At 35.1% G+C, this 25,098-nt stretch overlaps 1 protein-coding gene across 1 annotated transcript in view; it reads left to right on the top strand.

Annotated features, from left to right (window-relative positions):
• The window catches only part of LRP1B (LDL receptor related protein 1B), a 1,301,643-nt gene that overhangs the window by 759,454 nt on the left and 517,091 nt on the right, over positions 1–25,098 (top strand). The window contains exons 27-30 of the mRNA XM_040971988.1: positions 5,092–5,223; positions 6,541–6,768; positions 17,619–17,793; positions 18,547–18,641. Of these exons, the coding sequence (XP_040827922.1) occupies positions 5,092–5,223; positions 6,541–6,768; positions 17,619–17,793; positions 18,547–18,641 (630 nt within the window). The remainder of the gene's footprint in view (positions 1–5,091; positions 5,224–6,540; positions 6,769–17,618; positions 17,794–18,546; positions 18,642–25,098) is intronic.

Here is a 25,098-nt window from a genome sequence, read left to right as displayed (position 1 = left end):
CATAGCTTGTTATAGCATAACATTTATCTTGCCTATAGGGCCCTTAACATAAATCGAGTCCTCTGCCTGTTTGCAATTAAAGCTTTATGTAGAGGTAGATATATGAAAATGATGACTTATGTTGTCACTTGCACTACCCACACAGTTCCTGGAACCAAGCACTGACTGTTTTTCTCATCCAATTTACAGTTAATATGCATCCTGGGAGTTAGTTTATGATGACATAAGAACTTGGATTCCCGTCTACCAGTGCAGTAGACTATAAGGAATTTCTGGCTGATGTCTTTGACCCGGCCTAACTGGCTGTTTTGCTGTTTAGGACATTTAGGGAGTGGATCAACTCTCTCTCTCCTTTTCTCTCTTCAAATAAAATAGAAAAGAATTTAAAGCCCACATCCTTTCTCATAGGATTTTATAGTTGCCTTTTTTTCCCCCTCTGCGTGACAAAGTTGAGTAGTTAGTATGGGGAGTAGTGGTCTGTAAAAGTGAAAATATTTTCACTTTGTCTGCTACAGAAACAGTGTATGCATAAATGCATTAAAGAAGCTGGAGTACACTGGACACAAAATAGATGAATATGTGTCCCAGATTAGAAAAATGGGACTACAAAGAATAAATTGTCTAGTTCTTTGTTGATTATTAGGTCTAATGTTTAGCAGTGGCAAGAATCTGTATTAGTTGGCTTCAATAAAAATATTCCAAAGCAGAAGGTTTATTTGACCTATGTCACAGAAAAAGGTTGATGTAAGGATCATAGTGATGGAATTCCAAAGAAAGAAAAGCACATCAGGAGGTGGGGAAAGATGGTCAAGAAGTATGTATTGAAGTGATAAGGTGTCAGAGCAGGTCCATTTGTTTGTAGAATATACGATTAATGTAGCTGAAGTACAGGTTATTTGCTTTAATGTTATAAGCAGGGGTATTGGAGCAATATGACAGAGTACCAGTTACACAACCACAGTATACACACAAAAGTGAGGAAATGAAAGCATTGTTAAAAGAAGAGAAATGAAGGTGGAAAGGAAGCACATCTTAGGGCAAGTCTTGCGATGCTTGACAAATGATGGAATTGGGTAGTAAAAGAAGTGAAAAAACATGGTTTGCAGTTAACAATTTGCACATTTGGAAGATTGATTAACCTGCCATAAAAAAAAGTGAATCAGGGTAAAGACCTCTTAGATGAATAGCTGTAGCAGGCAGACCTGTAGGACCAGTGCTAGAAACTTAGGAGAATGGATATCAAATAAATGTAGGTCTGTGTGAGTGTGGACATTGGAAAATCATATCAAATTTTTAATCAAAGTAGGTATATCATTTCAGTGTTTTAGAAGGATATCAGTATGTAATGAAAAAATACTAGAAATCAGATCATTAATTAAAATGTTGAAGGAATCCCTAGAGGAGACAGAACTAAGCCTAGTAAGTGACCACAAAATTGGAAGTGATTGAGTACCCAGTTAGAGTGTATAGTGTTAGAATACAGAGCCTTATTACTTTAATGCAAGAACTATGGCTTGATATTACATTTACTGTCCCTGCCCCCACTTTTTTTCCAGAGTGTTTGCCATGAGTAGGTGGTTCATAAATATTAACACAATGCATACATAACATACAAGAATGTTACAGGGATATTTAAAGTTCTTTGTTGTGTCATGCTGAGTACAGATAGCATGAACCATCCAAGAACTCAGCCTGTACAACTTTATTTGCATTTCATCTATGAAGATTGCTCATAGCATTACATCAGCGTTTCCATCTCCTGGATCCAAATAATGGAGTGACCTTGGTAGGAGCTTACAATTTCTGCACTGATACTCGATTTTTCTTTTTTTTTTTTTTTTTTTTGCAGCAACAGCAGTAATTCTCCAAATACAGTTGATTGTTTTATATCAAGGATTAGCAAACATTTTCTGTAATGGGACAGATAATAAATAGCTTATGACAATGAGATTTGCATGTTTTCCTTCAAAACTGCTCAATTACACTGGTGTAACAGCATTCACAGATAATATGTAAATTAATGCACTTGTTTCTAATCCAAGAAACCTTTATTTAGCTACAAAATAAAATTGTTGGATGTGATTTGGCTCAGGAATCTTGTAATCTGCTAGCTTGTATATTAAAATATATTACAGATAAAATTTTAAAAAGAATTGTTTATCTGAAAGTCAGAATTAGAGAGGAAAAGACAGAGCAAATCTTGTACCTACTGGTTCACTCATCAGATATCCACAACTGCCAGGGCTGGGCCAGCAGCCAGCAGCTTCATCTGGATTTCCAAAAATGATAGTGAGATGTGTGGGTGTGTATGTGTACATGCATGTGTGCAAACAATTGGGCTTATCTTTTACTTTAAAAAATGTGTTTTTATTGGAAAGTCATATTTTAAAGAGATAAGGAAAGACCCAAGTAGCCATAATTGCTGGAGTTGAGCTGTTCTGAAGCCAGGATCTAGGAGTTTCTTCTGGGTCTCCCATGCATTTTCATGGTCCTAAGGCTTTGGGCCGTCCTCTACAGTTTTCCCAAGCCACAGCAGGGTCCTGGATGGATGTGGAGTAGCCAGGGCATGAACTGGCATCCATATGGGATCCTGGGACTTAAGAGGCAAGGATTTAGCCTCTGAGCTTTCACAGGCCATTTTCTAGTGCTTTTCCAATGAGTTATGACCTGGATGCCTAGTGCAGCAGATGGGACACAGCCCATATGGGATGCCAGCATCTCGGGCAGCAACTCTGCCCACTGTCATACAAAGGCTGTCCCTAGACCAAAGTCCCTCGTTTGTTATTGGCATAGACGGCTGTGTTCATATACATGATTAGGAAGAAAATAAAACACATAAAAATATATTTATGGCTTATTTTTAAATTAAAGGAAATAAAATGTAAAGTAAGAATGCCCTTTGCGTTACCTGGAAGAGATTTTGTGATTTAACTAGATGTCAGGGAGCTGAAATTCACATAGGGGTACCTCTTCCTTTACAGTTGTTATTTTTATGCTAAAACAAGCAGCTAAGAGAATGTGCCCTTGCAAAGAGGTTAAAATGCAGGAGATGCAAGATTTTATTTCAAAGTATTTCACCAGGGATGAGGGACCCTAACTACTTCTTAGATCACCTGACTCCTTATAGGGGTAGTTCTTCCAACAGTTGATGAAAATGCATATAATGAAAAATATATATAATTTTTTTACAGCAAAGTGAACATGTTGCTTAAGATATTTTCCAAAAAGTTTATTAAGTGTGATTAGGTTCAGGGGTGCTTAGACACAAAATACACACAGAGAGATTCTTAGTCCAAGCAAAGGTTCATAGTCAGGGAAGTCTGACAGAAGACTTAAACCTGGTGCAGTGACTGCGTGCGGGAAATGGCTGCCCATTGTATACAGCATAGGGAATTAATAGGCTACACCAGGGACAGAGAAATGAGACAGAAGGAAGACTTCTTAATCTGCACATGCTGAGCGAGTGTGTTGGTGTTCTGAGTGTGCTTGGGCCTATAAAGTCAGGTACTCCTTGTATCAGGTGAGGCCACGTCCAGTTGGTACCTGCAGGTTACTGTAAACATTTTCATCCAGGTGAGGTAGAAGTGAGCCATCGTGAGCTCATTCCCACTCCACCTCCGGCTAGCATTCTACCCTGCCCAGCCTGATAAGTGTCACACACATTGATCTAGTATCAGGACAGTTATTGCGAGATGACTTTAGGTGTCTGTTAGTTCTTGTTCTGGTTCTTCCTGATTTCTGTGTTATCTGGCAACACCTTTCAGACTCAGTAATTTACATACCTCCTCTCTTCCTTCTCTAACTTGAAAATGCCTTGAGACTCATGTAGTCATCATGATTAAAAGAAGAGTGTGAACTATTTGCTTTCCAAGACTAAAGGAATTGAACTCCGGAGTCTCGGGGATCACAACTTTCACTCTTCTGATCATTTTGTTTCTAATCCATTTTTATGTAAGAATGAATTGAGTTGGATTTACTTTTTCTTTTTTAAACAAATTCAAGGGCATTGCTTCAATAATCGTGCAGGATGCATTGAATTTTGGCAATCACAATTAATATCAAATTCCAGTTATTTCTTCATAGATTTTATAATTATTTTATGTAAGGGTACTTCAAAAGTATTAGCTTTCGAACAATATATGAACTATGAAAAGTCTTGCATGGATTTCCCTCCCCTGCAAAATTCTCAATCTCTCAGCAGTAGTAAGCAGACTTTCTAAAAATTTTAATATGAGGCTTACTCAACATAGAACATGAGTAACTTACTCCTTGGAGACAAACGCATAAGGCCTAAAAAATTTAACAAGTGCATTATTAAATTATCCAATTCTACTCAAAATGTATGTATGCATTAACTTGTCCCAGAACAGAAAGTGAGGGAAAAATTTCTCACGTGTTGCTTGCAATTTCAGAATGAGGATTGATACCTAGCAGTTTTAAGACAAGGAGACAAGTACTGTCTCTTAAAAGAGGCTGGGGTGAATCTTAAGGATGCTGTTTCTGGGAGTACATCATGAGTGTATTAATCCAGTAGTTTATCTGCATTTATCATACACTCAATTCAGTGATGAGCTATTTTTCGGAATAATCCTTTTAATTTAATTTTATTATTTTATTTTTCATAATATGGTTGGATAGGCACAGGGATTTCTCCTTCAAGTCTCCTTATCTCGCCTCCTCCACACTGATTTCCCCTATGTTGAAACAGTATAGTCCTCCAACAGTCCTCACAAGTCCATCATTCTGATATCTAAGTGCGCCATGACATTTTAGGTATAGACAATGGTAGAAAATTCCGCATCAGGATAACCTTTGGTCCTAATTTACCAGAATGTATGCCATTTATCATAGAGTAAATGAAGTTATCTCAGTTGCTACTTTTCAAGGTGGGTTGGGTGGGGGAGGGAAGTGTTTTGCATTAATGTAATGGCTTCATATAATTGCCTTTTATTGTCATATGAAATCAGTGTAGTGGCAGATGCTATGTAGGAAACTTTACTACAAATCATTTAGTGAATAACCCCCGTGAACTTCAGAGGTTCCTAATATGTCTTCCTTCTTCACTGTTAATATTTCACTGTGTAATTACAGCTCCCAATCCTTGTGCAGCTAATGACGGCAAGGGCCCTTGCTCTCACATGTGTCTGATCAATTATAATAGGAGTGCTGCTTGTGCCTGCCCCCACTTGATGAAGCTTTCCTCAGATAAGAAGACCTGCTATGGTAAATTTCTCAAAATTTTTATTTAAAACTTGAATCAAATTTTCTCAAATTATTATCACTCAGATTTTATCCAAAACAGAGGAGGATTTTTCAAAACATCTTTAAAAACATTGTAAGTGTTGCTATTTCTAGCCACAATTGATGAATCATCGAATTTGGGGGAGGCAATTCTTTAAATATATGATATATTGCACTTTGGGATTTATTACCTTATTCATTTTTTCTTGCTACTCTCTTATTTGGTGTGTTAGCAGAATTTATCTCTGCAAAGCAGAAAGATGTAAGCAAAAATGCATTATCAGAAAATGATGATGTAGGTAACCTGCATGACAAAGAGGTACTTAAGAGCTTTAATCTTTTTCTGCTCTTCTAAGTCACTTCAGCATCATTTTGTGGGAATTATCAACTTGCAAGTAGAAAAGTGAAGTAAAATATGTAACTTAGCAAGTGTTACATGGAAAAAAAAAAGAACTGTTAAATGGCGCATTTAGCATAAAACAGGCAAATTTGAGAATGAAAATCAAGCAGTGTCTCATTTATAATGTTTTGTTCATTTGCAAACATTTTAAAGAGACATAAAGAATGTATTCACCAAACCTTAACTCAAAAACTTAGGGACTTTAATTCTTGATAGTTTTACTTTTATACATGAATAACATTTCTCAAATACCAGTAAGAACTTCCAGGAGAACAGCAAGAAGAGTAGAATTTTTGTGACTTCTGTTTTTATTTGATCAATTGATATTTCACAAGCTCAAAATGGAAAATCTGTGGATGTAGAAATGATTCAATTCATCACAATGTTGGTTATTAAATATTCACTAGAGTTTACAATGAAAACACACATTAAATTGTTGTGCCCTAATTTTATAGGGAAAGCTTGAACAGGACTTTCAATGGCAGCATTTAATTTCATTTTTTCAGCTGCAGCATACGAAAAATATTCTTCCCTCAAGAAACATTAATGTAGTTTATAGTTTTGTAAACCAAGCCAATATAATTGCGTAGCATTTCTTTATTTCACCTGGCAAGTTTGTTTAAAATTTAAAGATTACATTAATTGCTTCACATTTTCGATATCTCAGACTAAATAAAATGATAACTTTGAGATTATAACTTATTTCTCTTAAGTACCTTAGTTCAAAATAGGTAAGTTTATTTTTTTGTTGTTGTTTTAATGTTCTCATTAAATATTAGCTATATTTCTAAAGTTAAAAATGTATCAAATGAGCAGAATAATATTTTATAGTGTATAGGCTATTCCAAACTTGTTCAACTACATAACAACAAATTGTTTCATTTCTATTTCTTTTCTAGAAATGAAAAAATTTCTTCTTTATGCAAGACGTTCTGAAATCAGAGGAGTGGATATTGATAATCCCTACTTTAACTTTATCACGGCCTTTACCGTCCCTGATATAGATGATGTGACAGTGATAGACTTTGACGCATATGAGGAACGCTTGTACTGGACAGACGTTAAAACACAAACCATTAAACGGGCTTTTATAAACGGAACCGGGTTACAAACAGTTATATCAAGAGGTAAACTATTTGTGCATGTTACATCTCTGCAAATGTTAACTGACTTTCATTTGTAATAATCACAACAATCATGTTTGTTTTTCTTTCATTCAACCTATTAGTGAAAAGCTATAATGAATTATGCATGAATGTCATGATATGGAAACATTTCTTACAATTGTAGATGTTTAAATTATACGTGTCAGAATAACTAGGAATATGTTCTCATGAAAGAAAAAAATTAAAAACACATCTTGAATCTTATAGATTAAACCAGACTTAAGTATCACCTTTTGCTCTTGAAGGAGTGATTGTACATGTGTAGACAAGATCCAGAAACTGTGGGAAGGAATTGATTTTCTCACATGATCTGAGCTCATCATAAACTTCCCTCTGCTTATATATATACAGAACGAGGCTATACAAAGATGAGGAATTATTTCCATCTTTTCTTCTTATGTACCCAGTTGAATCACAGGTTCTCAGTAAATGTTGACCTATATCCTTTTGTTTTTTTAAGATTTGTTCTAGATTATGGAAACAACTGAAACACACATGTAATTCAGTGATTGTATTGTAAATATTTAGTACCAAAATATCCAAATGTCTGAATTTTGGTATTGAATCATTTCAGGGTCAGTAATTAAATGACTCTTTGAATACATACTGTTTCAATACAGGATGGAGTTTCACATCAAGTTAATGCTTCCAGTTACTGACTAAAAGTTATAAAATTCCTTGAAAGAGTAAATAATGGACAGGCAATTCAAGAGTTTTCCCAGAAAGAATTTCAGAGTAGTATTCCACATAATAGATGGTTTTTATCCATTCATCTGTTGATGGGCATCTGGATTGCTTCCATGACTTCTATTGTGAATTATGCTGCTATAAATATAGGATTGCAAGTCACTCTCTCAAATGCAGATTTCATTTCATTTGAACATGTTCCTAGGAGTAGGATGGCTGGGTTATATGGAAGATCACTCCTCAGTTTTCTGAGGATTCTCCATACTGACCTGCATTGTGATTGTACTAGTCTAAATATCTATCAGCAGTTTAGTAGGGTACCTTTCTCACCACATCCATAGCATAAATTATTGCTTTTTGATTTCTGCATGTATGCTACTCTTGCTGGAGTTAGGTAGAACCTCATCACGTTTTTTTTTTAATATGCATTTCCCTAGTAGCTAGAGAAACTGAATATTTTTTTAAAAATTAGTCTATTAGCCCTTTCAGTTCTACTTTTGAAAAATATCTATTTCCCTCCTTTGCCTATTTCTTAATAGGGTTGTTTGTTTTGCTGTTGTTGAGTTTCTGGAACTCTATAGATCCTGGCCAGTTCTTTTTTGTTAAGTCATCTTTAATAAAACCAGAAAATTTTTTGTACAGGAGGAAGTTGATGGAGTTCTTGTATGGATCAAATAGTTATAAGTAGAGGGCTAGCTGGACATACCTATATAAATTGAAGAAAAAAAAACAACCACCACAGAAGCCAAATTGTGTTTGGCTGTAATAGGGCAAGTTATTATATTTACATTAATACTGAAAATTTTGGGAATCAAAGGAGTGTTCTGTGGAAGACAGGGGTCACATGATTATCTTTGGCTTTGAAAAAGATCACTGTGGCTCGTATATTTTGCAGAGCATTCTATATAAGGTAGATGTTGACACTTGAACTTGAGGTTGGTTGGCTGCTAGCATCGCTCTAGTAGGAAATGAGAGACATTGGAACGAGGGTAGAAAAAACAGATGAAGAAATGTGGAGTGATGTTAAAGTATCAAAGAAAAAAAAGCAACGTGTGGCGGGTGGGCATTCGCATTCGGCCCAGCAGTGAAGGCACTGTGTGGGACACCTGTGGTCACATCCAGGTTCCATTCCCAACTCTGATCTAGTGAGCATTTGGAGTGTGAACAAAGGGACTGTAATTCTCTTTCTCTCCATCTGCCTTTCAGATGAGAATTTGAAAATATCAAACTATAAAGAATTAATTACTCATGAAGCTTGCAGAAAAGACATTAGAAAGGTTAACTCTTCAATCTTTGGTTTACCACACAGGTTGCATGGTGTTATCTTTTTCTTCCAAAGCAAAGCATTTTTAAAGATCAATATATTTTTCTGTTAATAGATGAATCTTAAGGTGGAAACTTTTGACAATTTTCTCCATTAGTTATACTTTCTCTCTTTACATCTTAGATTCCCTATGGATGATGTAGATTAATTTCCATATCTTCTAGTCCTATTTGTCTCTGTTTTTGTCTCACTTAATTCCTCTACCTTTGTTGCATTTTCTCTTGAGACATTTTATTTCTTTATCTTTCATGGTCTAAGAAGAGTGTGAAGCCATCTTCTAAAATGAGGCCTCAAATGTATTTATTACACAAACCATCTGATTACTTTCCATTCAGGTAGACTATTTTCTGAACAAAATGTTGAAGCGCTTTTGCTCAAGCAAATGGCTTGCTAAATTCACCATTCTCCATAACCTAAAACGATAACAGATGTTCTTAATTTATATATTGCTCACATGAGTTATTTGCTCTAAATGGCTTAAAGCAGGTACAATTTATTACATACCTGCATGCTATGCATGGCTATAAGCATATTCACTATATATAACTAACAACAAAAATATAGTAGATATGCACACATTCAGATATACATATTTTTATTTAAACACTTATTTTTATTTATTTGGAAGAGTGAACGTGAGGGAAAGTGAAAGATCTTCCATCCACTGACTCATTTCCCAAATGGCGCTAATAGCCAGCAATGAACTGAATGGAATCTTGAATCCTTGGACTACATCTGCATCTCCCATGTGGGTGAGAGCAGATCAAGTACTTAAGTCATTTCTGCTGCTTTCTCACGCACAGTATCAGAGAATCAGATTGTATGCTAGTCGGTATTGGAACTGGTGCTTTAATATGTGATGTCATGTAAGTGGCAGCTTACAATCCCCACAATAGCAGGTTTTCATCATAAAAAACCAAAAGTTGCTTTGTTCTTAAATGGAGCAAAAATCATCAGCTTCTGATAGGAGTGTTTACTGCTGGATTTAGTGGACTGCATATCTACTCCCTGTTGACAATTAGTTCTTGTAATTGATTCACAACTTGGTTGAAATATACTTTCAGTTGTTTATTATCTCAGGTTTGTTTATTGGATGTGATAAATAATAATAGTTATTTTTCATGTGCTGTACCACTAGCCATTATCTCATTAATCTTTGCAAGTCTATTGTGATGAATAATTTTCATGTTGTACATGACAGACCGTAAGTTCACAGAGGCTACAGAGCCAAAGTGTAGATATGGAAAAGATAAATATCAGGTCAGAGTTACTTCTTTAGAGCCACTTTTACCAGTGTTACGCATCGCTGAAATAGCCTGGGACTTTGAGATGCTACAATTCCTTTCATCAGTTGCAGGTATTATCCTTCTGGGATGGTTCTACAAGTGCGCTATTCCAAAATGAGTGGTTATATTAGAATTATGCTGTGTTAAGTAACAGATTAAAAAAAAAGCTTTATAGCAATGCTTGCAATAAATCTAGTAGGAAAAATAAATAATATATACTCTAATATCCCTAATATATGGTAAAGATAATATAGTAGGATGCTGATCATTTGTATCTAGTATCCGTATTTTATTTTATTGGTGATTCCTTGCACAATTACTTGAAGCATATATTACTTTCTGTTGTTATAGATGGAAGCATTTTGTTTATGGCTGCTGTTTTGTGAAATACCAGGGTTTTGTTTCCATTCATATCTGGGTTAATAATTAAAAAAAAATAATAAAAAATGGTTTTAATTATTTGAAAGGCAGAGAGGGAAGGGAGGGAAAGCAACAGTGTGTGTGTGTTTCTGAGAGAGAGAGAGAGAAAAAGAGCTTCCTATATACTGATTCACTTCCAAAATGTTCAAAAGAGTCAGAGATGGCCCAGCCCTGAAACAATAGCCTGCAACTCAATCCAGGTCTCTCTGATGATTGGAGCAGACCCAAGTAATTGAGCTACTACTTGCTGCCTCCCAGTACACATTAGCACAACCTGGCATTCGAAATATAACTTCGACTTCATCCTGGCAGTCTAATAGCAGATACAGCTGTTACCATCTTATAAGAAACAAAACAAAAACCAATATTGAATCTGTCACCCAACTCTAGATTCAAATGTTTTGACACCAAAGTCATATTCTTTCTTCTTAATAATATTTCTTTGCATTACAAATAAGCATCAACAAGTTGAAGAATAAACACTTTACTATAACGTCATGATTAGGGCATTGTGTGTCTTTTCAGTGTTGACCTAAAATGCATCCAGCATATTTTACAAAGTTCATTTACATATACAGCTCAAGTATAGGGGTTATTCCATTCTCTTGTGATTTTTGTAGTTTCTTTTGAGATAGAAGAAAAAGCTTTCTTCAAAATATTAATAACTTTGCAGGATTCCAAGCCATTTACAATATAATTTGTTTTAAAAGAAAAAGGTCTCTCATATGTCTGATATATAAACTATAAGGTGTTTACCTTCAAAAAATTAATGGTAGTATTGGGCAAATAGAGTCATCTGAGAAAATTGTTTCTATTGCATTAGAATGGCCCTTTATCTGAAGGAACTGAATTTTAGGAGAAATAAGGTAAAAAGCTGTAAGTCATAAACCAAAAAGTAACAAAAGAGAAAATAACTATTCCCATGGATAAGGAACCCTCTTACAAGATACATTACCATGGTATGATGTGTTTTGTTGTTGTTTAATCCCAGAACTTTTGCTCACATTTCTGCTATATAAAAACTATTTCTCAATGATATTTTCAATCTAATTGAATTTATTCCGTAATAGATTTCCCTGCAGTTTAGAAACATGAGGCCACATTTGCCAATAGTGACTGAAAATTTATCCTTTTGCAAGACACTTGAGTTCATTTTATCCAGGAATAAAAATGCTTAAAAGATTAAAAAAAAAAAAACCTGAAATTTTGTTTGCAGAATAAAAGAAATAAAAATAGGTCAGTAACAACATTAAGACCTAGATTTTGGGCATGGGCCTAGAATGAATGTAAAGGTACAGACAGGAAGCTTCTGTTTTACCTACTTCCAAACAGAATCGTTAAGTTTCGTTTTCTCTCAGGAAGTCTTTTGGCGGCAGAATGTCAGCATCTGTAGCTTAAAAGAAGAGACAAAAATAACCTACAAAGAATATTCCATTGAGAACTATGCATATGGTAATGAAGCCAAATGAGTAATGCTGTCCATATTTATTTTTCAGGGTTTTTTTTTTAGTGAGAAAAACATGCTATCTTATTTTTCCCCATAGGCTTTTTCATGAGCTTCACATCATATTCTGGATTTCTGTGTCGGGGTGTAGATTAGAGAGATGACAGTTGTTTAAGGTTAAATGACTGGCATTCCATGACCTCATGGGGCTTTCAAGTCTAGTCAAATAGTGAGATTTATATTAATTCAAAGATAAAGCTTAATTATTGTTTAATAAAGTATATGCTCATTTTCAGAAACGTAGAACAAGTAGTATTGCTGTGCTGGACTGTTAAATTACCCAAGTGCTCAGTGAGAAACAGTAATTAAACCTTGGGGTGACATGGTTAAGATCAGTTAATCCTGGCTGAGAAACTATGAGACATCAAGTTCTGGAATATAAATGCAAGGAGAATCAGGTAGTGAGGGGTAACTAGATGCTACACCAAAGGTTACTAACAGGACTGAGTATGCCTGTGTTAAACCATGCTTTCTCATCAAGCATGTCACTGAAGCGAGTCACTGAAGACGTTCTTTTTAAATGGGGTAGCAACACGGCAAGCATTTGGTGCAACACTTATGAAGCTATTTGCCAACGCCCACTTGTCATATTGAAGTGACTGGATTCGAATTCTGCTTCTGCTTCCAATTTCAGCTTTCTGTGTTAACAGAGCCCATGCCGGGCAGCAGATGATGGTCTATGCAGTTTGTAATTCTGTTCATGTGCTGCCATCCGTGGGGGAGACCAGGACTCAGTTACCATATTGTGGCTTCAGGCTGACCCAGTCCTAGCTGATTTGGCCATTTGGGCATTGATCAACCATGAGGAAAACCTCTGTTTTTGTCGTACTCTGTGCCTTTCAAATAAATAAAAATGAATATAAAATTTTAAAAGAACAGGTATTTGATACTGTTGTTAATATATGACTTGAGGTATTGGAGTATTTTGCTTCTAATTCTGACTGCTTCTGATTCTAGCTCCCTGTTAAATCAATGCTCAGTAAGGCAGCAAATGATAGCTCAAGTGCCTGAATCTGTTTATTTTTCTTTGACTTTAAAATAAATGCATTAATCAATTCTGTGAGTAGATATAGCATATGATCTTATTCTAAACTAAGTCTAAACTAAGTAGAACTCATGAGAGTTAAAATTACAATAATGTTTACAAAAAGCTAGAAAAGGATGTAGAAAGAATATATAAGGAGAGGATAGGGAAGGGTGGAGACAGGGAAATATGGAAGGATTTTAAAAATCCTGAGAAAATATATATAATAAAAAATTTTGTCATCTTGACTACACTATGTATGTAGTTCAAAAGTACAACCAGTGTTTAGAACTTCTGTTATCTGCAAAAGCAAAAATATGACAACATCAAAAAACCTCTTCATTTCCCTTTTTCCTTAGCAATTTCCATTCTGGTTTCTTTTATTTTGTACCTGGCTTATTTCCCTATTCATACACTATATTCTGAATGTTCATCCATGTTGTAACCTGTATCAGAATCTTTTTCCTTCTTGCAGCTAAATGATATCATTTGTGTGTGCAGTGATTACTCTTTCATCTGTCAAAGGTTCAACACTTGGTTTCTCCCAACATTTGGTTATTATAAATACTGCTCCTATAAACATATCCATACAGCCATCGTATTAACAGCAGACTTTTAAGCCTTTTAAAATATATACCACACATGTAACACTGTGTAAAAACGCTTTGAGGTTTTTGAAGACTGGCCATCCATGCTATTTCCACAGTCCTGAAAGGTTCCAGCTTCTCCAAAGGTTCACCAGTATTCTTCTATTCCTATATTTTAAAAATGCTATAATGTTAAAATGCTAATGATTTTCGGTTTATGTGCCTTTTGGCCATTTCTATAAGTCTGTTCTGAAAAAAAAAAAGTGTTCTGTCTTATGCCTAGTGGTCCTTGTGTTTGAAAGTAAATTGTGCTCAGAGTAAACGTTCCAGTTTAAGGATATTTCTGTTAACTATTGGCAAGTATTATCCCACAGCATTACAGCTTTCCTTAATTGCTACAGGGAATCAATGCTTGTCTAGTTGTCAGCTTCTTTTGGTGATGTGTTTTTCTCTTTAGCTGCCTGTGAGATCTTTCTTTTGCCTTCACTGTACACAATATCATTATTTGCTTGTTAGTCTATTGGGCTTCCAATTAAGTCAATTATTTGGTTAATCCAAGGTGGAAAAAATTCTCAAATATTACCTTTTTTTGGGGGGGGGTCTCATTTAATCGATCTTGTCATTTTTTATTACTTTGTTTTTAAATGCACAGCACCCAACCCCCACAACTCACCTATTAGTAAGCATGTCTACATGCTTCCGAAGCCCCTCATTGCCTTCTGAATTTGCTCTCTCATTCTACGAGGTTAAGGATTGAATCCTTTTTGGTTGTGCAACCAGTAATCCATTAATCTGTAGACTGTGAGTGAAAGTTTCTTCTCCATTGATTACAGCAGCTTTGGTATTGCTGCTTGTCTGCCTCAAAAATTGTGTTCACCTGTGAATGTTTGTTTTCACTTAAAGAATTTCTTGTCTGTCTTGTAATTTCAACAAAGCATTAACAAATTATGCATTTAATATGCATCAGTGTATTCTGTAGGAATGGAGGCTTCTCAAAATATAATTACATATTACAAGAGAGAGAGCGATCTCAGAAGTAAAAAAAAATAGATGTTTCTAGGGAAACTGCTTACAGTTCTTAATGTACTTGAAAGTGAGAATAAGAATCTTTATATATTTTTTTAATTAAGGAGAGAAAATTGTTTAGATATACAGTGGGTTTTCAAGAGAAAGGATAAGGTATAACCAACAAAAAGGTGACATGGTCCCCTGGCCTGTGTTGCATAAGTTTTAGGCACGCAGAGATGAGTAAGGGTATGAAATACAAATACACTCCCCACCCTTTGTTTTGACAAGATCAAGAGCCTGGATACTGGAAACATATCCTTATGAGTGAAGTGCAAAGTGCTTGTTGATAAAGAAATAGTTAAAACTATAGTCCTATTCAGGCAGAAAGCGAGGCTAAGGAAATTAGAAATTGCTGGGTAAACTGAAGGTTATTGAGTACTTTGGGGGCAAGTGAAGGTCATGATCTCAAGGCTTCTGGTGAGAAAAATAACCTAACAATAAGTCAGTGAATTGCTTGAAAGAACAGACTGGCTGCTTTGCATTATTGAAGACAGAGCATGGACATTACATTGGCAAGGACTAACTAGATATTAATAATTTATTTTTGACAGTGATTTGCCCTTTAGAAATGATTATTCTTAAATCCATGTAATTAAGAGTCAATAAAAATGAGTAAAAGGATTTTCAGTAGCAAATCCATTCAGAAAACTTTAAATAAAATGTATTTATTTTAGTGTAAAGAAAATTTTATGCTACTGTTTTTTTTTTTTTCCAGTACCAAGCAATCCAGGGTAAAATGTAGAATTCTTCGATCATTAGAATATCTATAGAAGCTACATTGAACTTGATAAATATGTATTATACAATGTAATAGACAATGCGCTGTATTAGTTCCATTTTATTTATTTTTGTTGCAAAGTCAGATACACTGAGAGGAGGAGAGACAGAAATATCTTCTGTCCGATGATTCACTCCCCAAGTGACCACAATGGCCGTTGCTGCACTGATCTGAAACCAGGAGCTAGGAACTTCGTCCAGATCACCCATGCGGGTGCAGGGTCCCAAAGCTTTGAGCCATCCTCGACTGCTTTCCCAGGCCACTAGTATGGAGCTGGATGGAAAGCAGGGCTGCTAGGATTAGAACCAGCCCCTATATGGGATCCCAGCAAGTGCAAGATAAGGACTTTAGCCACTAGGCCTTGATGCCAGGCCCTATTATTTCCATGTTATAGGTGAAGATAATATGCTGAAAGGCACTCAAGTATCTTGATTAGTATAAAACAGGTACCCGATAGAGAAACTAAACCCTGGTTACACTGTCTCTCAGCAACCAAAAAGCTCCAGAGGCCGATTGACACAGGAAGATATGAGACCATGAGTCAGGCAAATAAGCATGAAACATAGCAGGCTTAACCCCTAAAAAGTGTTAAAAACAAAGAGGGAACTAGGACGAGCCTCCTGGCTCCTGGCTTCAAATTAGCTCAGCTCCAGCAATTGTGACCATTTGAAGAGTGAACCAGCTGGTAAAAGATCTTTGTCTCTCTTTATCTCTGCAAATCTGACTTTCAAGATCTGTGAAAATAAATCTCAAAAAAAAAAAAAAAACCAAGTCAAACAAAAAAAGAGGGAACTGGGAGAGGATAACTAAAAATAAAAAGATATTTAAACATGATTAGATGAGACTCGGAAATGTCTGGAATACTTTGTAAGTGCACTCTCAGAAATACTAGAGGGTGACTGAGCAGAAAATGCAAGATGACCAAACAGTGGAACCTGCCGTTCCAACACCGAATTTCACAGCTACCCCAGAATTGCTGGCTCCTCCTGTCTTTCTTTGCTTTGTTGCCTTAGGCAACTTTTACAAATGTGGAGATTTTACTTCATGTGAAAAAGGCCAGCCTGTAGCTTTTTTCTTTTAAGAATAGACATAGTACTACAACTGGAACCCTGTAGTGCCTACTCTGCTGCTGCTATTGAAGTCACTTAATATCTGACAGCTGGCAAGCACCACAGACCCTAGGCCTCTGCCAGAACACTCAGTCAGAATTTTCATTGTAACCCTTATCAGGGGACTTGCAAGTCTGATAAACAGTGTTCTAGACACTTCTAGAACTTCTGTATACATATGACAGAGAAAATCATAAATGTAAAATAAAGCAGAAATCAAGGAAAGTAGATTAGTGAAGCTGGGGATTCAAGACTGAAATCTACTTAATATATTAATATCTTGAAAAATTTTTCTATTGTCCATCCTTGTTACAGTTTAATGTTTTCTTAGTTAAAATATGCAACTCTAATTAAGTCTCAATACTGTCAAGGTTTTTGAAGAAGCCAGATTGAATAATCAGAGAATGGCAACCCAAACATGTTGGCAGCAGTGTGTCTTAAGCTTAATTAGATTGCAGTCATTTCTGTAAACTCCATGTTGGATGAATGTTAAAAGGATTTTACTTTCTTTTCTCGTATCAATCAATTCTAGTTAATTATCTGCTTTGAAAAAAAATATTCATCTGTGGCGCTTTTGAGGAAACCTGAATAATTTTTCTTTCATTTCAGCAACAAATTGGTACTTAAAACATAAAACAGCTCATTTGTAGATGGTTCATGAGTACTTTGTTCTAAATGGAAAAGCTGGGTGGCCACTGGAGAAGCTCTCACTCTAATCTGAATTGTGGTCACCTTGGCTGCTTAGAGTGCGGCCTGTGTCTGAGAGTTTCCTGGTCAATCATTGACTGTTGTGTAATTTCAGCACTAATTGTTCCTTCAGGTTTTCAGATGGATTAGCCACAAGACATTAATGATTATTTATGCCACAAGAAGGGCTGATAAGGGAATGAAATCACAGTCTCGTACAATTTTAGTCAACAAATTCAAGTGTACATTAAATTTTGCCTTAGAAAATAACTTTCTTGTAAAGCCAATAGAATGAGAAACTTCATTCACTTTGAGTTTTCTATTTCCTGTTTTACAGATATCCAGAGTATCAGAGGGCTGGCAGTGGATTGGGTCTCGCGTAATTTATACTGGATTAGCTCAGAATTTGATGAAACTCAAATTAATGTGGCACGGCTAGATGGTTCTTTGAAAACCTCGATTATCCATGGAATCGACAAGCCTCAGTGTCTTGCCACTCACCCAGTCAGGGGGTAAAGTATGATTATATTTTTTTAAGTTTTTCAAAATTTCACACACATTGGCACTAAACTTTTCTTTAACAGTGAATTAGACAATTTTTAAATTTTCTAGTCAACCATAAAGTCAAAAAAAGGAAATTTCAATATAAAAATTACAAGAGATTAACTAAGTAGAGACTCTATTAGGTGCATAAAGTAAGTTGCACACACACGTATGTATACACGCACACAAAACACAATGGTAACATGATTGATTTACATTTCTCAGCTCTCATACTGCACAATAAAATGGTATCTAGTGTAAAGTGGTTGATTTCAGTTTGGATTGCAATTGTTAATCGTGTATTTTCTGCATGTTGATATATGGAGAGGTTATCGCTTAGTAGATCAAATCATCCAATGTCCCTTTTAGTCTTTATATACCCTTGGGAAACCTGTACAGGGCTAGTAAAATGTTTCTCCATGTTAGAGAAAAATGAATTTGATCATTTGAAAATGCCAAGTTCTTCATAACAATGAAGATTCAAACTTAATAAGTTACTGAAAATGAAAATAATTTCCAATGACTATAGTGAAATATTCCATTTTGAACATAGCAAAAAATAGAATGAGATCGTTTTTTTAATGACAAATTCAACGGTGTTGCTTTCCTCCAGGCAAATACACAGGCTATTGTGAGCAAATATCGCGTCAGCTTGGGGTATATATTTCTTCACAGTAAGTAGGCATATAACTGATATTTTGAAATCTCTCTGTTCAATTAAGGAAACTGTACTGGACAGATGGAAACACCATTAACATGGCAAATATGGATGGAAGTAATAGCAAGATTCTCTTTCAAAATCAGAAGGAGCCAGTTGGTAAGTATTTTTTATAATAAATACTCATTGCAGTTTTTACTTGTGACAATTTATAATTTTACAATTTACTTTTGATATGGAATATGGAGGAAAATGTATATATAATTAATATAAAATTAATCTTTACTGATCAATTTCACTGAAACCATGTGTCTCATGGGAAGGAGTATTTTTGTCATCATAGGGAGACAAGTCCTTTCAGTATATTTTTTTATAAATTTTATAAATTGTTAAGCACTTGAGTAGCTAAAAAAATTTATGTAGTTAATGTCTTATTTTCACAAGTCAATCTCTGAGATACAATTACACTGTGAATGTAATGGGCTGATGCTTTTTTCTCATCATTACTGTCGTATTGTTACTAGTAATTAAAATTACATCATGGTGCTAAGAGACAGCCTGCCTATAACAGTAGTGGAAAATCAAAAAAATTATTCAAGAAGATAATGTTGCATATTTCCATAGATATCTATAAATTAAAATGTTTGAACCTATTTTCTCTTTTTTGAGAGATGAGAAACATATAATATGGCCTACTTGTCATTTCATAGTGTCTTTTGAAAATTTTGATAATGGCATAATTTTTTTCTGTTAAATGTGAAATGATAGAATATACAATAGAAAAATTATTTTGCTTTGAGTTAAATATAGTGTATATTTTTAATCTGGCAGAAGAATTAATATGTTTGAAGTTTTTCCACAGTTTTTTTCTTAGTTACAGAAATATAAAATTATACCAAGTTGAAGTATCTCACTAATGTGTAGTATCACAATCAAGGTGTAGATTAACCAAGATTTGAAATGCGTAAATATTTTTATATGGGGTGTGGTCCTCTAACACAAAAAGATGCTGTTAATAGAACTTTGGGCTGTTCTAAGACTTGGGCACAGCTGAAATTCAAGGGAGCTTTAAATAGCAAAGGCAAATTGAAATGCTAATACCTCTGTGTGGAAGATGATAAAACAAAAGACACAAGAGCCTCTGCAAGATAGGGGCCCAGACAAATCACTTAATTTGATTCAATGTGTATTTATCTGGAGGTGTTTGGAATACGTAATATAGAAAAATGGACATAATATTAATAGAATGGGAAAACAAATTCCTTGCATTATAATTTGGTATTCATTGTTTACTCCAAAATGTTGATTTGTATGCCTCTTTCTGTAGCAGGGAAAACCCTACACTTATCTGACTTCATACTAAATGTCCATTTCCCTACTCAAAATAACTTAGGGGGAAAAAAAAAAACAGTAGCTGTTTACATATGCTAAAAAAAGTTTGCAAGAGAGAAATTAATGTCCATCTTGTGTTGACCCCCCCCCCTAGTTACACCGAAAGCTATTTCTGACTGTGTATTAATGAGGAGTCAACATGTAGTGACAAATGTGAGATGGCTACTCCCTGTTAGGTATTGTTGTTTTTGCAAAATATTTTTTTCTTAATGCAAAAATGACATATGGTAAAAGTCTTAATGTATTCAAAATGTTCTATGTCATCAAAAATGGCTTATAATCTTCTTACAAATTATACTTTAAATTACTGTTGATTATGGCCTGATAATCAGACACCTAATTATTGAAACATAGATTTTTATTAAGTACATACCAGATTTGACAGGAATGGTAAATACACAGGGGCACACGAAACTAAATTATCTCAGATTCAAGCAAGTCAGTTTTAGCTTTGTGAATTTTGAGCACTTTTAGGCTGGTGGTACCTGATTTCCTTACCCATAGTATCAAAACAAACAAGTTTCTTATAGATGTCCTTGAGAAAAAAAATAATATGGAACAAAGCCTGGCCCTTAATAATGGAATATACATTCAGTAACAGTCATGTGCAGATTAGGTTTGACAAGTTGGTTGTATATGGCATAGGTAAGATTGTGTTGGTGTAGCCAGTTAAGCAGCTGCCTGCAATGCTGGCACCCACAACTGCTCTGCTTTCAGTCTGGCTCCCTGCTGATGAACTGAAGGAAATAACAGAAGGTGATCCAAGTGTTTGGGGCTCTGCCACTCAGATGGGAGACTCTAGTGGAGTTCCAAGCTGCTGGCTTTGGTCTGACCCAGCATTCTTCCCTACCACTTCCCTCCTCACCCCCATTGCAGCCCTTTGGGGAATGAACCAGTGGATGGAAGATCTCTCCCTTACACCCTGCTATTCAAATAAATAAACATTTTTTTAATAAGTGACTTTAGAGAAAAATCTATTTCATAAAACTCTGGCACAGAAAACTTATAACCAAATAGACCTCTGTGATGAGTAAAATTTTATTGCAGTGTGAAAGCCAGACTGTACTTAGGCTAGTGAGCAAGTACATTTGAGGCCCTGATACTCTACTCTGACCTCTTCTTGGGTAAAAAGGCAATTGGACCCTTTATTTATCTTATGCTTCCTACAGTGCTAATATGTAAGCATTGTTTACCAGCACATTCTAGTAGCTTCCAGCTTTAGCTACTACAAGCTGTGCAGTGCTAAAAGTGATTTCTCTTCCTCTGTCCTGCTGAACAAGAATCTGTGTTGTCCACATGTGAGTACAAGAGTTCAGAACTTCCACGCCTGTGGAGTTCTTTCTAGCTTCTGCTCATCCCAGAAATCCTTGTATCAGCTAAACAAAGAACACAGCTACAGATAAAGTGTTCCTCAAAGGTCTCGTTCCTACCATGAGCAATAGTTTTAGGTTGGGAGTTCCTTGTTCTAGTTTCTCTGTTGCCTTCATCTAAACTTAATTGCCAAACCACATTGAGTGAGTTGAACTCCTTCAGGTCTAAGTATAAGGAGAAAAAGGAATTTTGGAACCTAGAAATTAGGGACAGTTTCTTTCTAGCAATTTCACATTCATCTAAAACAATTGTGTTTTGCTATGTTTAAGGGACACTTTGGGGAAAATTTGTCTGGGACTCAAAATCTGGAATCAAGTCTATAAAAGAATCCACAAATGAGCAATCATTCAAAGTGATATATTGCATGTGAAACTTTAATTGGAAAATAACAGCCCCCGTTAGACTTTACCCTCTCATTTTTTTTAGCTAAAGAATCTGAACCTTAGAATGTTGAGTTGCTTAAATCCATTGTTAAGTATTGATTGCAATTTATGATATATGCCAATAGGGTTTTGCATTGATTGAGATATATTGTACGGTAACCAAGTTTTAACATTATGAAAAATAAAAAAATTAAAACATGTAACACATACAGTTATATGTGATGTGTACCTGATAAATTTTCTTAGAATGATTTATCAATATACAGTTCACTACAATTAAATATTAATGTTATTTAAGATTTCATATTTTCTGTATAATAAAGAAATAATTTTTACTGCTTAATTTTCTGTCCCTATGAAAAATTTGCAGCTGTGATGAAATCAACTATATTATGATTTAAACTTCCATTTAGTATAGAACCAGGGTTAAGTCTCACAAGGAAACAATTGATGCACAAGGATGCTACAAAAAATTTCAGGAATCCATGCCAGGGTAATCATGCTTTACAAAATTCTCTTGGAGCTACTCCCCTGAGAATCATTCAGAAATGAAATTTTAGAGTATAGAAATGTACAAACATGTGAAAAGATTAATAAAAGGTATTGGTAGATATATTTGGTATATGTAAAAAAATTACTTATACAGGGACATTCATCTTTGTGTTATCTACACATTGCAAGCAACTGTTTAATGATGACTTTGTGAGGATTTGAACTGCTTGCCAACTACTTTGTTTTCATTTTAGTTTATGATTTGTTTTTATTTATATGTTTTAGCTTTAAGAGATTGAACACAGCTTGTGGATACATGTCCAAGAATACAAAGATATTTTCTTCCTACCTTCTACCTTTCCTTCCCTGAGTCTTCTGAGAAATATCTACTGAGGTCCTTTTCCCATTTCTCACTTGATGGTTGCTTTTTGTTGTTGCTGTTGCTATGTTTGCTGGATATTATTGGCAGACGTGTTACATTTCTTTTTCCTATTTTGTTCATTGGGGGTATCTCTTTGACTCTATTATTTCTTCACTGTGCACAGGTGTCTGACATTGCTTTTGTTGCCAGTGTTTGGGTGTCTTGTCCAAGGACTCATTTTTTAAAACAATGTCTTAAAGTGTTTTCCTTACATTGGCCTCCAACAGCTTTGTAGTCTCAGAACTAAATTCAGGTCTTTGATCCATCCATGAATAATTTGTGGATATGATAGAAGAATGGATCTAATATCATTCTTCCAAAGTTGCATCTGATTTTTCCAGGACTATTTGCCGAAGAAATTACCTTATTGTAGTGTATAATCTGAGCCCTTCTGTCAAAAACCAGTTGCTATATATGATGGATTAATTTCTGGACACCTTATTGTCTCCCATTGATCCATGTGAATGTTTTATGCCAGTATTATATAACTTCAATTACTATTGCATTAAAGTATGTTTTGAAGTCAGGTATAGTAACCTTACATTATTGTGCCTCCATCTTTTAAACCTCCTTTGATTCCTTTGGTTATTTTGGGACTTATGTGGTTCTATATGAAAGTTAGGACTTATTTTTCTAATTCTGTAAAGAATTAGAAAGGCCAACTTATGATATATATATATTTTATGGCATTGATTCTTCCTCTAACACCAAGGAATATCTTCAGTGTGTGTGTGTGGCGGGGAGGGGTGTGTGCATGAGCACGCGCCTTGCTGATTTCTTTTATTGGTAGTTTGCAATTTTTATTTTGTTCAACTTATTCCTAAATAGTTGTTTTAGTGATTATTATGAACAGATTTTTTTCCTGGCTTCTCTTTCAATGAAATTCATCACTGGTATATATATATTTTTAAAAGCTCCTGCTTTTTAAAAAAAAAGATTTATTTTACTTTTATTGGAAAGTTAGATATACAGAGGGGAGTAGAGATAGAGAAAAGGATCTTTCATCCGTTGATTCACTCCCCAAGTGGCCACAATGGCCAGAGCTGAGACAATCTGAAGACAGGAGCCTGGAACCTCCTCCAGGTCTCCTACGTGAGTGCAGGGTCCCAAGGCTTTGGACCATCCTCTACTGTCTTCCCAGGCCACAAGGAGAGAACTAGGTGGGAAATGAGGCCACTGGGATTATAACCAGCACCCAGATGGGATCCAGGTGCCCATATGAGATCATGCCGGACCCATGCTACTGCTTTCAAATGTTCATCTTGAAATCTGTAACATTACTTAACTGGTATACTGATTCTGGCATCCTTTTGGTGGAGTGTTTTAGGTTATTCTATGAACAACTTCATGTCATCTATGCTCATGGATATTTTTGTCTCTTCTTTCCTTATTTTGATGACCTTTTATTCTGTCTGCTCCTAATTCTTCTTTTAAAATATTTAGTATCATATTGAGTAAGAATGATGATAGTGTGCATTCTCGTTCCATATCTGAGGGGAAATGCTTTCAACTTTTATCTACTCGATATGATATTGAATATTTGACATCTATAATATTCATATTTCTGAGTCCTATTTCTTCTATACCAAATTCATGGAGATTTTTCATCAACAAGATGTTAAACCTTATGGAATGTTTTCTGTGTATCTACTGGGTATCTACTGTGACACTTATCTGCTGGATAAACCCCAGTTGGTCATGATGTGTGATCTTTCTGATGTGTTTTTGGGTTTAGTTCGTAGTTTTTTTTTTCTTTTTCGAAAATCTTTGTATCTTTATTCAGTAAGAATATAGATCTTGCCTAATGGCTTTCACTAAAGCTTTCAGAGCTTTATTGAATCACAGTCTTGAAAGTAGACATCCTTCACTGGTCTAGATCTTAATGGACATGCTTCTAACTTTTCACCACTCAAAATAATGCTTGCTGTGTCTTTGTTATATATTTCTTTGAATATGTTGAAGAATGTTCCTTCTAGGACAAATTCAATTTTTTATTATGAAAGGATGTCTTATTTTATCCAATTTCTTCTCTGCATCTATGATTGAGAAAAGCATAGAAGTTTTGTCAATGTGATGTATCACATTTATTGATTTGCACATATTAAGCCATCTTTGCATACTGAGTATAAATCCTGCTTGGTCTGGGTGAGTAATCTGATGTTTCATTGGATTTAAATAGGTAGTATTTTGTTGAGGATTTTTGCATCTATGTTTACCAGGAATATTGGTTTATAGCTACGTTTCTTTATTGTATCTTTTCCTCGTTTTGGTAATAAAGTGATAATGGTCTCACAGAAGGATTTGGGGAAGAATCCCTCCCTTTCAATTGTTTTGAATAGTTTGAGGAGAATTGGAATTACTTCTTTTTCCAGGTTTAATAAAATTTCCTTAATCAGATTTTCAATGTGTTTTTCTTTTCTTTGTCTTCAGTAGTACCTATATTACAAATATTAGGCCGTTTAACTTCATCCCATCTTTTATGTAGACTTTTTCCATTATTAATGACTTTGTTCTGTTTATTTTGTCTGATTTGGTCATTTCAGAGTCCTTGTTCTTA

The sequence above is a fragment of the Ochotona curzoniae genome, unplaced genomic scaffold (genome assembly GCF_017591425.1).
Source record: "Ochotona curzoniae isolate NIBS_2020 unplaced genomic scaffold, NIBS_Ocur_1.0 contig_2210, whole genome shotgun sequence".
Classification (NCBI taxonomy): domain Eukaryota; kingdom Metazoa; phylum Chordata; class Mammalia; order Lagomorpha; family Ochotonidae; genus Ochotona; species Ochotona curzoniae.
The sequence above is the reverse complement of the archived record's forward strand: the minus strand, read 5'-3'. Positions and strand labels throughout refer to the sequence as shown.